This window comes from Alexandromys fortis, unplaced genomic scaffold (assembly GCF_014885135.2).
Source record: "Alexandromys fortis isolate MF-2015 unplaced genomic scaffold, M_Fortis_MF-2015_v1.1 scaffold_194, whole genome shotgun sequence".
Lineage (NCBI taxonomy): Eukaryota > Metazoa > Chordata > Mammalia > Rodentia > Cricetidae > Alexandromys > Alexandromys fortis.
The window spans coordinates 236,180-248,804 of record NW_026068075.1 but is presented as its reverse complement, the minus strand read 5'-3'; the positions used below and the strand labels follow the sequence as shown (position 1 = coordinate 248,804).

The 12,625-nt window shown below is 40.3% G+C and overlaps 1 protein-coding gene across 1 annotated transcript in view; it reads right to left on the bottom strand.

Annotated features, from left to right (window-relative positions):
* Window positions 1-669: 669 nt before the first annotated feature.
* The window catches only part of Mospd1 (motile sperm domain containing 1), an 18,891-nt gene continuing 6,935 nt past the window's right edge, over window positions 670-12,625 (bottom strand). The window contains exons 2-4 of the mRNA XM_050121660.1: window positions 10,517-10,780; window positions 3,186-3,347; window positions 670-2,081 (exon numbers count right to left, since the gene is read on the bottom strand). Coding sequence (XP_049977617.1) covers window positions 2,050-2,081; window positions 3,186-3,347; window positions 10,517-10,780 — 458 coding nt within the window. The 3' untranslated portion in view covers window positions 670-2,049. The remainder of the gene's footprint in view (window positions 2,082-3,185; window positions 3,348-10,516; window positions 10,781-12,625) is intronic.

Here is a 12,625-nt window from a genome sequence, read left to right as displayed (position 1 = left end):
TCTCTCTCTCTCTCTCTCTCTCTCTCTCTCTCTCTCACACACACACACACACACACACACACACACACTCAAAATGACTGCTCTTCTAGAGGACATAGGTTCAATTCCAAGCACCCACATAGCAGCTCACAACTGTCTGTAACTCTAGTTCCAGGGAAAATGACACATTCTTCTGGCGCCTGTGTGGGTACCAAGCACACATATCTTTATATATATATACAGGCAACTAATACATATAAAATTGATACATATAAAAGAAAATAAAAATGATTTTAAAAGATAATCAACTGTCTTGGAATGTTTAGAAACTCAATATATTTCTATTTCATTTACTTCAGTATGTTTTTCTTTTTTGTATGATATGGGAAGTTAAACCCAGAACCTTATACATTCTAAGCAATAGCTCTACCACTAAGTTACAACCCCAGCTGTTTCACTGTTATTATTTTCCACGTTAACTCACAGAGGTATGAACTAACTTGAAGAAAGAAGTCAGATAATACTTTGGCATTCCTCAGAGGTGATGTCAATAAAATGTTTAGATCAGTAAAACTTGGGTCTTCTCCATGGTTTTCTCTTGGAAAGTAATGTCTTTTCTTTCTGATGTGCTATCTATCATGTGCGCACGCGCGCGTACACACAATTCAATAAATGAATAGAGAGACAAAATAGAGCCTCACAAACATGTTTTTCTGAGTTCAAATTTGATTACATTTATGTGCTTTTCAGTCATTATACAATGTACAGACATGATTCACTGAAATGATTTATGCTCTGCAAATGGTTAAACAATGATTTCCTATGAAATACTAGACAAACAAGCTTCTAGAAGCAGAGTATTGTTGCCTGCAGACAATCAACTTCAGGCATACATTTGTGTTTACACATATTCCTCGAGAATGCTACATTAGTAGTGCATAAAGTTTATTAAAAAGAGCTGAAAGAGAAATCGATTTTCAAGAGACTCGATGCATTGTGCTTTCAGATAAAAATCCTAAGACAAAAAGGATCAGTTGCTGTGAGAAGAACAGTTAGAGCCGTATAGATGTCAGAGGTCAGAAAATGCTATAAAGAAATGGAAATATTTGTGCTTAGGGGGCTTTTTTGGTAAAATTTTTTAATAAATAAAAACTTAAAAAATATCTCGGTGACTGATACAAAATAGACACAGGTATTCTAGGGCTTTTTCTACTTGGTTTAGAGTTTGAAGATGACAAAAAACATCATGTCCTTGGATATTAACTGCCATCAGGGCAAATCACTTAACACTCAGGCAAGCAAGGGACTTGGGAGAAAACCAAAAGGTAATTTTCTCCTTAATAGCATAAAAGGTTAGCCAGATCTGAAGCCAGGATGAACAAATTAATTTTTTAAAAATGCCTACCTTCCTTTAGAACTCTCAGGCTAAACAGAGAAGCCAGTCTATTTCTATGAGGTGCCTGGTGTCTGACCCACAGCCTGTTCTGTAGTTCACATGATTGAAATACATTTTGTCTTCGGTGAGACTGTCAGGTAAGTGTGATCCCTCAGTAAGTACCTTGTTTTCTCACCCCTCTCCCACATGGACTGTAACATACTTGTTTTAAGAACACGACAGCAACTTCTTGCAATGACAGAGGGAAATGGATGGTTTACGGAGTAATGCTGATGCCCGTGTCTAGGCAATAAATGCCATTTGATGTTCCAGCTGGTCAGCTGCTCATTTAGGTCTTAAACTTTGAAGGACCCATGACCCTTATCAAAGTGAATTAGGCAAAAAAGATGAAAAATAATATTTAAAGTTATTTGCACAATAGGTAAAGATTAGAAAACAATGTCTTCAAATAATCCCCAATGTATTACTCAGAAATATCTTTCTGTTGTCTGTAACATAAAGTGCTAGAGTCCTTCAAATAAAATTATAGACTAATTGAAAATATATATTATACATTTGCAGTTACTTGAAATCATTTAATAATTTGTAGTGTGTTAATGGAGTGAAATAGATAAAAGGCAGTCCACATTCATATTTAAGATAAATTTACTTCAGAAGTCAGTTTGAATCCTTGCTCATGTTCTAAGTATAGCCATTGTGATAAGACCTGAAAAGAAAAAAATGGAGGAGAGTGAGAAACACATTTTACACTACTTGCCATTCAATAGACAATGGTTTGTAGCTTGGCAAGCAAATAAAATCTAGTGCCACAGGCAGGCACTCTACCAAGAACTCAAAGTCGATTTGAATTTAGCTGATATTATACAGAAGAAATCGAATTTACAACAATAGGCAGTGACTGGATAGATTTAATGAAATCACTTACGTCTGGTCATGGCTAATTTCACTATCAAACATACCTCCTACTTTATCCAGTCACATCAGCTGTAATAACAGCAGACATGCCATTTAAAAGTGTCTGTAAAACCAAACAGACTTCAGCAGTCTATTTATGTCAGGGCTTTAGGGCCACAAGGACACAGCAGTAGAGTGGTCCCACTTGCCCTGAGGGATATTCCACTTATAAAACCATATCCAATCAATAATGTAAAAGCATGGTCCATCTTCTTTCTTTCAGACAAGGTCTTACTCTACACAGCCCTGGCTGTCCTGGAACTCGCTCTGTAGAAACTAGGCTGGCCTGAAACTCAGAGATGCTCCTGCCTCTGTCTCCCCGCTGGGATGAAAGGCGCGCACCCCCACATTGCCTTGCATACTCAGTCTTACATGCATGTCGGGGAGCAATGAAAGAGTACGGGGAAGGAAGGTGACGGCTTAGGCCTGAAACCACAAACATGCATACAAAGAACTAAAAGTGAAAAAGAAAGCCTAGTGTGCTGGGGTATGAGAACTGGGGAGGTGAGCACAGGAGGATCAGGAGGTCAAGGAAAGCCTGGGCTACATGAGACCTTGTCTCAGGTCTCAGGAAAACAAAACAAAACAAAAGAACACTCCAGAGAATACGGAGTGAAATACAAGATAGAACTGGCATTCAAGTAGCGGTGACAGGAGAACATGAGTGAAGGAGAGACCTTTTTGTTTTAAGACATTACCTCCTATAGTGGAGGCCATCCTCAAACTATGGACTGCGAACTCCTAGCCTCCTTCCTCCACCTCCCAATGACACTTCTATGCCCAACTGGAATGTATAAACTTTATACATATTTTATGACAGTGGAAACCAGTAACAAAGCATCTTTAAAACCCTTACCTAAGATATAAGCAGCCACTAATTTTTGATTCACACTTAAGTGGAGGTAGAGAGGCACCAGCGATTCCATATCCCCCAGAGTAGGCAGCATCAGGGCCGCAATACATACCACTCCCAGGAAGACAGTTAACAAACTAGGTCCTGAAGAGACAGTTCTGTTTTCTGTATTAAAAAAAAAAAAGATAATCTCTGAGTTTGCTTCAAAAGCCAATCTAAGACAAAAGTCTAAAGTTCCTTCACAGGTAGTGGCCACCATGCATAGGACTGTGTTTTGGTTCTGTCTGTCAACCTTCACTAGTACTCTAATCCAGGGAGACGTGCACGCTGCACCCACACAAATGTCTATAATTTAACCCTCAATCATTATACACTGGCTCGCTTAAAGGGCAAAGGGAGGGAGGGATAAAGAACAGTGATTACAAATTTCCCAACCCCCTGGCTGGAGTCTACAGGACAAAAAACGGCTATCAAGTATGTATCAGAAATACCTTTACGATTTCCTTTGTTTGGTTGGTTTCTCTCCAGGACAGCCTGAAACTCAATTATGTAAACCAGGCTGGCCTCAAACTCACAGAAATCCACCTGCCTTTACTTCCCCAGTGCTGGGATTAAAGGCGTGCACCACCACACCCAGCATGGTTCTCAATTGTACATAGATGACTACTGTACTAGTATGCGCACCAAAGAGAAAACGTACAGACAGTTCTAGAAGCATGTGCTAGAAATGAGTGGACAGTCACCATTTTCTTCCTGTACACCAGTGGGGATTACCTGGATACCCCTGAAAGTCCTGACTTAAGATGGCTCAACTTTATACTGGTGTGAATGGAGCAGGCACAACAGAAACCACACCCCAGATGGTGAATTTTGATTGCTTTTGGCTTACTGGCATATGATGTGATAGCTAGGCTACTGGGCTTCAGCGGAGAACTGCAGCTGCATAGCCAGCACAAGAGGGAAACACCAGCACTCTGCAGTGGATTGTGTATTCAATGTTCTTTCCACAGATAAGATGCTCAATTCACAATGAGTTAACTGGGACAAACTGGGGATTTAAAATAGTCAAATCCATGGGATCAAAGAGAATTGTGGCTTCCAGGACCTGGGAGAAGAGGCTGATGGAAGTTGTAGTTTAGTTCACGTAAGCCTCAACTATATGGTATTCACATGTCTAAAGGCACACTCTATCACACAGGATCTATATTTAGCAACACTATATTGGGAGTCACCTTTAATTCTAGCACTCAGGAGGCAGAGGCACGTGGATCTCTGCAATTTTGAGGCCAGCCTGGTCTATATAGCAAGTTTCAGGATGGTCAAGACTACCTAGTAAGACCCTGTCTCCAACAACAAGAAAACAATACTCTTATTAACCTAAAAATTCATTGTGAACGTGATCTAGTGGTACAGGTCTATCATCCTAGCATTCAGAAGGCTGAGGTCAGAGGATCATATATTCAAGGCCAGCCTATAGTAGATAGCATACTCTAATCTCATGTTGAATATTCTTACAATAAAAATGAAATATGACCACATGGTGGCTCACACTGTAACCCTGCCTATTCTAGAAGAAACGGTGGCACAAATCTGTGATCCCATCTATTTCCGATGCCGAGGCAGAAGGATTGAAACCATAAGGCTAGCTTGGACAACTTAGTGAGGTTCTCTTAAAAATAAATATAGGGCTAGAAAGATGACTCACTGGGTATAGTGCTTGCTGCGCAAGCATGAGGACCTGAATTTGACCCAGAACCCATGCAAAATCACCAATACACACACACACACACACACACACACACACACACACACAGCCCTGTTGTCAAGCCTGATGTGACCCAGTTCTGAGTGTATATCTAAAGTATCCAAGCATCTTTTAAAGAAAGTCAGTACAATGGCTAATTCTAGACTCTAACTTGCCTACACTTGAAAGTATAACTTAAAACCCAAGCAGCTAGGTATACTGTGAGGTAACTTTCTTGGTTGGATTTTTTAAGGTGGGAGATACACCCTAATTCCAGATCATTTCAAGTCAGAAGATCCACCCAAAATCTGGGCCAGACACTCTGGTGGCAGCCTACATAAAGGGACTTGGAAGAAGGATGCTTGTGCTGTCTGCTTGCCCTCTCTTTCATTGGCAAGCTCATGCATCCTGACCCATTCCTTCAATGGTGTTTTAATCTACTTGTTTGGGATTCCAACATGGACTGAAAACTGGCAGCTCTCTAGGACACCCTTCCTGCAGCACCAGCACCAGATTGTGAAAGCTGAAATATCCAGTTTCAAGGACTAGACAACTACTGGATCCTTGGACCTTCCATCAGGACACAGCTATTGCCAGACAACTTGTATCACAGCAAGCCACCCTAATTAATCCATCCATCCATTCACACACGCACGCACGCACGCGCGCGCGCGCACACACACACACACACACAACACTATACACACTATAATAGATATAGTTCATTATATCAGTTCTGCTCCTTAGAGAACCCTGACTAATAATCCAGTAACAGCATTTTTCTACCATGTACCTTTCCCCACTAATCTTCCTTTCATTAAAAGGAATAGCCAAGAGCAACACAATTTGTGTTTTATTAATGAAATAATGCTGTTCATTCTATTATTAAGTGGAACTTTTCTAAATTATTAATACCTTAGCTATTGTGAAATTTAATTGAACTTCATCAAAGCCAAATAGGTAAAACAAAGTCAAATTTCACAGTAATGATGGCTTGGGATGAAACAATAGCGAAAATAACTTTAAAAACCCTTAGTTCATAAGCAAAATAACTCTGCATTTAGATCCACTGCAAGACTGATTTTAAGGAAAATATGACAATTACACCATTCACTGCAAATTAAGATGAAGATAATTTCAAAGAGCTGGGTGCGGCGGTAAACAACTTGTGATCCAAACACCTGGGAGACAAAAGCAGGAAGATTGCTTAAAGCTCAAGGCCAGGCTGATCTACAGAGTAAATTGCAGGCAGTTTGGATTATGTAACAGGACTCCTAGTGAGTTTGAGGCTAGCCTGAAGTTCCAAACTGAGTGTGACAGCGCAGCTATAGCCGGACTAGGGAGACAGAGGCAGGAAGGAGGAGTAACTTGGGACTACAGAGCAAAACCCTGTCTCAAAAAAAAAAAAAAAAAGAAGAAAAACAAATGTCCCCCATCATCTCTTCCTACAGCTAGCACAATGGACAACTTTCAGATGTTCTAAATGCTCACATAAACATGTAAAATAGGGGCTGGAAAGATGGCTCCACGGACGGACGAAGTGATCAAATGTGAGGACTTTTGAGTTTGAATCCCTGGAACTTAAAAGAAGCTGGACACAGCAAACTTGTCTGTAATTCCAACAGCAAGATGTGATGAACACAGCTGTGAACAAGAGGTCCTGCCTCAAACAAGGGAGACTGACACCTGAGGTTGGCCCCTACATGTACTGTGGCATATACACGCCTGCACCCACACGGAAGAACCCCCAACACATGCACCTTACACATGCAAAGATAACACCATACAACTTGACGGAAATAGCATGCTATCTACCTGCTGTCCCCCTTTACTAATGTCCTTGACACTTTGGGAAAGACTTCATTATTTGTATCTTATGGACTGGGAGTGTTTCACCTGTTTGTTCGTCTGTGCACCACATGTGTGCCTGGTGCCTACGGAGGCCAGAAGAGGGTGTCAGACCCCCTGGAACTGGAGCTACAGAGAGTTGTGAGCCACCATGTGAGTGCTTGGCGTCCAAACTGGTTCTCCAGAAAAGCCTCAAGTGCTCTTAAGTGATGAGCCCTCTCTCTAGCTTTTTCCACTCAGCATACAAACCTCATTCTAACAGAGCCTTGTAACTGCCTGTCTGACATTCCATCAACAGTCATAACTTAGTCAACTCTCAACTGATGGCCTTTCAGGCTTTTTTAATTAATTAATTAGTTATACATACAGTGTTTTGCCTGCATGTATGCCTGCTCGCCAGAAGAGGGCACCAGATCTGATTCTAGATGGTTGTGAGCCATCTTGTGGTTGCTGGGAAGTGAACTCAGGACCTCTGGAAGAGCAGCCAGTGCTCTTAACCTGAGCCATCTCTCCAGCTCAACAGTTTTTTATTATTACAAACAATAATAAAGAAGATACTTTTCTGAAGCCAGAAGGTGCAGGCTCAAATGTGTAACAAAGTCTTTGCAATTCATTATTAATGTAATTAAGACAATTCTACCAATATTCACCTCAATCTTTTAAAATTATCTTTAATAGCCTTGACTACTAGTATTTTATGAAAGTATATTTTATATATTTTACAGCTTATTTTTATTACATGAAAAGATCCAAAAAAATATAAAACTGTGTTTTTATATGCAGGCAACACTTGTATAAGCCAACTTGTTAAGTGCATGAACTGTAGTTTTTTTTTTCTTTTTAAAATTTGTTATTGCTGGTAGTTTTTGTTATTTGGGGTGGCAGGTTCTCATGTGTCCTGCGCTGGCCTTAAACTCCTTCTATCTAACAGAGGATGACGGTCAGTGAGATGGCCGAGTGAACAGGTTCTTGCTGCCAAGTCTAATGGCCTGAGTTCCATTCCCGGGATTTACACTGTAGAAGGAAAGAACCTTCTCTCATCTCGACCATCCCGTTCCCTCATGTTCTCCTTTTCCTCCCCTCCCCTTCTTCTTCCCTTCCTCCCTCCCTTCCCCCCCCCCCCCAGAAAACTCCCAATTTTCTTAGGGTTCTTGTCTATTTCCCCTTCCCAGGGGGATCCATTTGTGTTTCTCTTAGGGTTCCCCATGTTACCTGGCTTCTCTGGGGTCGTGGACTATAGGCTGGTTATCCTTTGCTTTATGTCTAATATCCACTTATGAGAGAGTACGTACCGTGTTCGTCTTTCTGGGTCTGGGTTACCTCACTCAATATGTTTTTTTTTTTCTAGTTCCATCCATTTTCATGCTTATTTCAAGATGTCATTTAGAGGGAGAACAAGGAAAGAGATATCTTGATTGAGGGAGCCATTATGGGGCTAGCAAGAAACCTGGCACTTGGGAAATTCCTAGGAATCCACAAGTATGACCCCAGCTAAAATCCTAAGCAATAGTGGAGAGAGAGCCTGAACTGGCCTTGCCCTGTAGTCAGATTGATGACTACCTTAATTCTCATCATAGAACCTTCATCCAGCAACTGATGGAAGCAGATGCAGAGATTCACACTGAAATACTGGGCTGAGCTCCCAAAGGCCAGTCAAAGAGAGGGAGGAGTGAAATAAGAGCAAAGGGGTCAAGACCATGAAGGGGATACATACTGAAACAGCTGACCTGAGCTAATGGGAGCTCACTGAGTCCAGACTGACAGCGGGGGAACCAGCATAAGACCAAAGTAGGGCCACTGAATGTGGGGGACACCTGTGTGTCTTGGGCAGTCAGTGGGGCCACTGGCAGTAAGACCAGGATTTATCCCTAGTGCTTGAACTGGCTTTTTGGAGCCTATTCTGTTTGAAGGGATACCTTGCTCAGCCTAGATATAGCAGGGAGGGGCTTGTTCCTGCCTCAAAGCAATGTGCTAGACTTTGTTGATTCCCCATAGGGAGCCTTACTGTCTCTGAGGAGTGGATGGGAGTGGGCTGGGGGGAAGGGGAGGGGGATGGGAGGAGGGGAGGGAGTGGGAACAGGGATTGGAATGTAAAATGAGAAATGATTTTTTAAAAATAAATTAATTAAAAAAGGAAAAAAACCTATTCCCACAAGTTATCCCCTGACTAAGGATCACTCTGAACTCCTAACCTATTGACTCTACCTCCCAGCACCTACCAAGGGCTGGGATTAAAGGGCCTGGGGCACCACACCAGTCCAATGTTGTCTCTCATCAAAAGATAAAAGATGCTCCTGTCACTGAACAATCACTGCTAGGAAACTAATGCCTGGTCCATAGTCCGCAATCCTGTTGTTAAGCAGAAAGTCTAGGCACTCCCTGTGCGGACTGAAAAAAACAGCAGAACCAATCAAAAAGCCAGCCCTTCCTACCTTCTAAAACAAATATTTGGAGATGAACATATTGACATAGGGGTTCGTAAAATGACAAGTACATTTGTAAAATGGTCCCAATATAAGCTTCAATTTCTTTCCTTTTTATCTTTGTTTTAATTTACTTTTTAGTTTTAATTCATTTTAATTAGTTTTAGTTTTAACTTAATTTCATATATATGCACTATATTTACAAAATAGTTTTTTTTTCCCCTTTGTTTTTGTTGGGGATGGAACCTAGGGCCTTGCTCAAACAAGGTTGGACACATGTTCTACACTGGGTCACTTCCTGAGCCCTTTTTCTGTCTTAATAGAGTTTTACTAGGTAGCCCTCACGGCAATTCTGCTTCAGCCTCTAGCACACTGGGCTTAGCAGCCTGGGCCACCACTCCTGACAGATAGCTGGTACCACATGCATGTATCACTCTCTGAAAAGACCTTTGTTTTCTTCTTTTTTAAAAAAGATTTATTTATTTATTTATTTATTTATTTATTTATTTATTTATTTATTGTGTATGCAACGTTCTGCCTCCATGTATACTCACACGCCAGAAAAGGGGGCAAGATTTCATTACAGATGGTTGTGAGCCACCATTTGGTTGCTGGGAATTGAACTCACAACCTCTGGAAGAGCAGCCAGTGCTCTTAACCACTGAGCCATCTCTCCAGCCCAAGACCTTTGTTTTCTATAGAAACTTTTATCTCCCTGCTCTTCTACCAGGATTGCAGGACAATAATTACAAGCTGGGAAGAAAGGGGGATGATGTCTGAAAGTTGGATATGAGGAGTGTCATTGTTGAAAATATATATCATAGCGATTCTGAGTATCTAAGCTGGAAGGAAATGAGGAATGGAAAGGGATTCAATTAATAGCCCACAGGGGATATTATAATCTACTTAGTTTAATTAACTTCAACTTTAATGAGATTTTTTTTTTTTCAAAATAATATGAACAGCACACTAAGCTTGGCCTATTGCCAAAATGAATCTCTCTCCTCCTTCAAACTAATTAAATGAAAAAGGATATAGGAAAGTCATAGAAACAATAGTATATAATTGCTAAATTGTGCTGGTATTATAAGGTTGGTACCCGCATTCTTTAAGTTTATATATCTTGGAGATATATGGCATTTCCTACGTTTCAAGCCTAGGGTAGCAATTGTCTGCTCCTCCTACCTACTGTGGCAGGCATCCCTTCCTTCCCTGAATCTCCACCTGTTGACTAGGCTGAAAGTGGTTATCTTGTGAGTAGTTAGTCTCAGCGCCATGATTACTGGTGGAAATGTATAAGGTTTTAAAAACATTACTACCTGGTTGACATGACTGTTCAAAAAATACACTTTCCGTTAAATGTTCCTTCATTCTCTTCTCCTCTTCTTCCTTTTGTTGTTCTTTCGCAGACGGGAGAAGAGTGGCAATAACCTCTTTCCTTCCTAAAGCCTTCCTCTGGCTTTGCTCAGAAACTTGGAGGCGGAATTTGTCTATCACACCATAGTGACAGGATCGAACATCTCTATGACGAATCACACTGAAAACAGCAAAATAATAATAACAATAATTAATAATTACAAAGTCTGTTTAGGTTTTTGGGGGGCTATCAAACATCAGAAATTTTAATAGGGTAAAAATAATCTTACTATAACTAAAAAGAATCTTTCTGACTATAACTAAATACACAACCTTTGCCAATGACGCTAAAAAACCTCCAATCATCATATGGCCTAAGGAAGAAAATGGGCAATTGTGAAAGATTAGATGAACACACACAGTATGAAATGGAATAAGTCTTCCCTGTGTATGTGGCTGAGGATTGAACCCAGGGCCTCAAACACACTGAATAAGCAAGCAGCCTACTGTTGTGTTATGGCCTCAGCCCAGAATCAAAGTCTCAACTAAAAGAATGGCAAAGAAAATTGCTTTTAACACTGAATTTGTTTCTGTACATCTGTTAAAGCTTTCCTAAATTAGAACACATAAAATAGTTTCTTCCTCACGAACATAATAAATTCTTATTGTTACTTATTTTTTTATTGAAATAAGAAATCTTCCTTTTATTGTGCCTAATTCTTCTGAGGGAAAGCAAAAACAATTAGGTCAAGGGTAATGGGTGTTTATTTGGTAAGACTACATTTTTTTTGAATATCCTTGTTTATTGTGTAACGAATGACAACTGAGAGAAATATGCAAAAATCTGTTCTTAAAAAGACACATCACCTATGGCAGGGGTTCTCAATCTTCCTAATGCTGAGATCCTTTAGTGCAGTTCCTCCCGCGTGATGACCTCCACCACAACAGTATTCCATTGTTACTTCCTAACTGTAATTTTGCTACTGTTATGAATGTAGCGTAAATATTTGGGGAGCTAGAGGTTTGACTCTGGGGTTGATACTCACAGGCTAATAACCACTGACCTATGGCTTTGGGCTGAGGAAAATTCACGAAAAGAGCTTTGCCTCTCATAGAAGCCTTAGACCAAAAAAAAAAAAAAAAAAAAGACGCCTTAGACAAATACAGCTGACTTGGGAGCTTTAATATTAAGGGCTGACCAGTGGATTCATTTAGTCACTACTAGTTTCTAAGGTAAAAATTAAATATGAACAGCTTGAGCAAACAATCACTCATTTGACACTCTAAAATGAAATTACTAGAAGCACTCAGATAACCTTTCACAGAGGAGCAGTTACACACTCGCTTCCTGTTGAGATTCAATTCCAGGCTTATTAGCGGAACCATTGTCAGACAATCTTATACTGCTTTTGTTCTACAATGTAGTATTATTCGCTTCACAAATGTTACTATAGTAGCAGGATGTCTCAAAGAAAGCTAAATTCTCTATTATAGCTAGAGAAATGAAAAGGAATAAGCAAGAACTTGACCATAAACATCACGAGCTCAACTGAAACAATGAGGAATTATTAAAGAAAACACTGGCCCAAATTGTATAAGTATTTGCTTGCCTTATATAGAATCTTTCAGAAACTTCTTAAACTTTTTTTTTCTTTTGGTTTTTCAAAACAGGGTTTCTCTGTGTAGCTTTGAAGCCTGTCCTGGAACTTGTTCTGTAGAAAAGGCTGGCCTTGAACTCACAGAGATCCGCCTGCCTCTGCCTCTGGGATTAAAGGCGTGTTCCACCACCACCACCACCACCACCACCACCACCCAGCAAAAACTTCTTAAATTTTGATAAGCTTTTAGCCCCAAATAAAAAAGAGCAGAAATATCTACTTAGGAATCACTTTGAGAAGGTATCATTTTAAAGTTCAAATATACATATCCGCACACTGAGAGCATGTTACGTGAGTCTGACTTACATATCCACTCCCTAAGAACATGTTACATGAGTCTGACTTACATATCCACACACTGAGGACATGGTACGTGAGTCTGACTTACATATCCACACACTGAGGACATGGTAC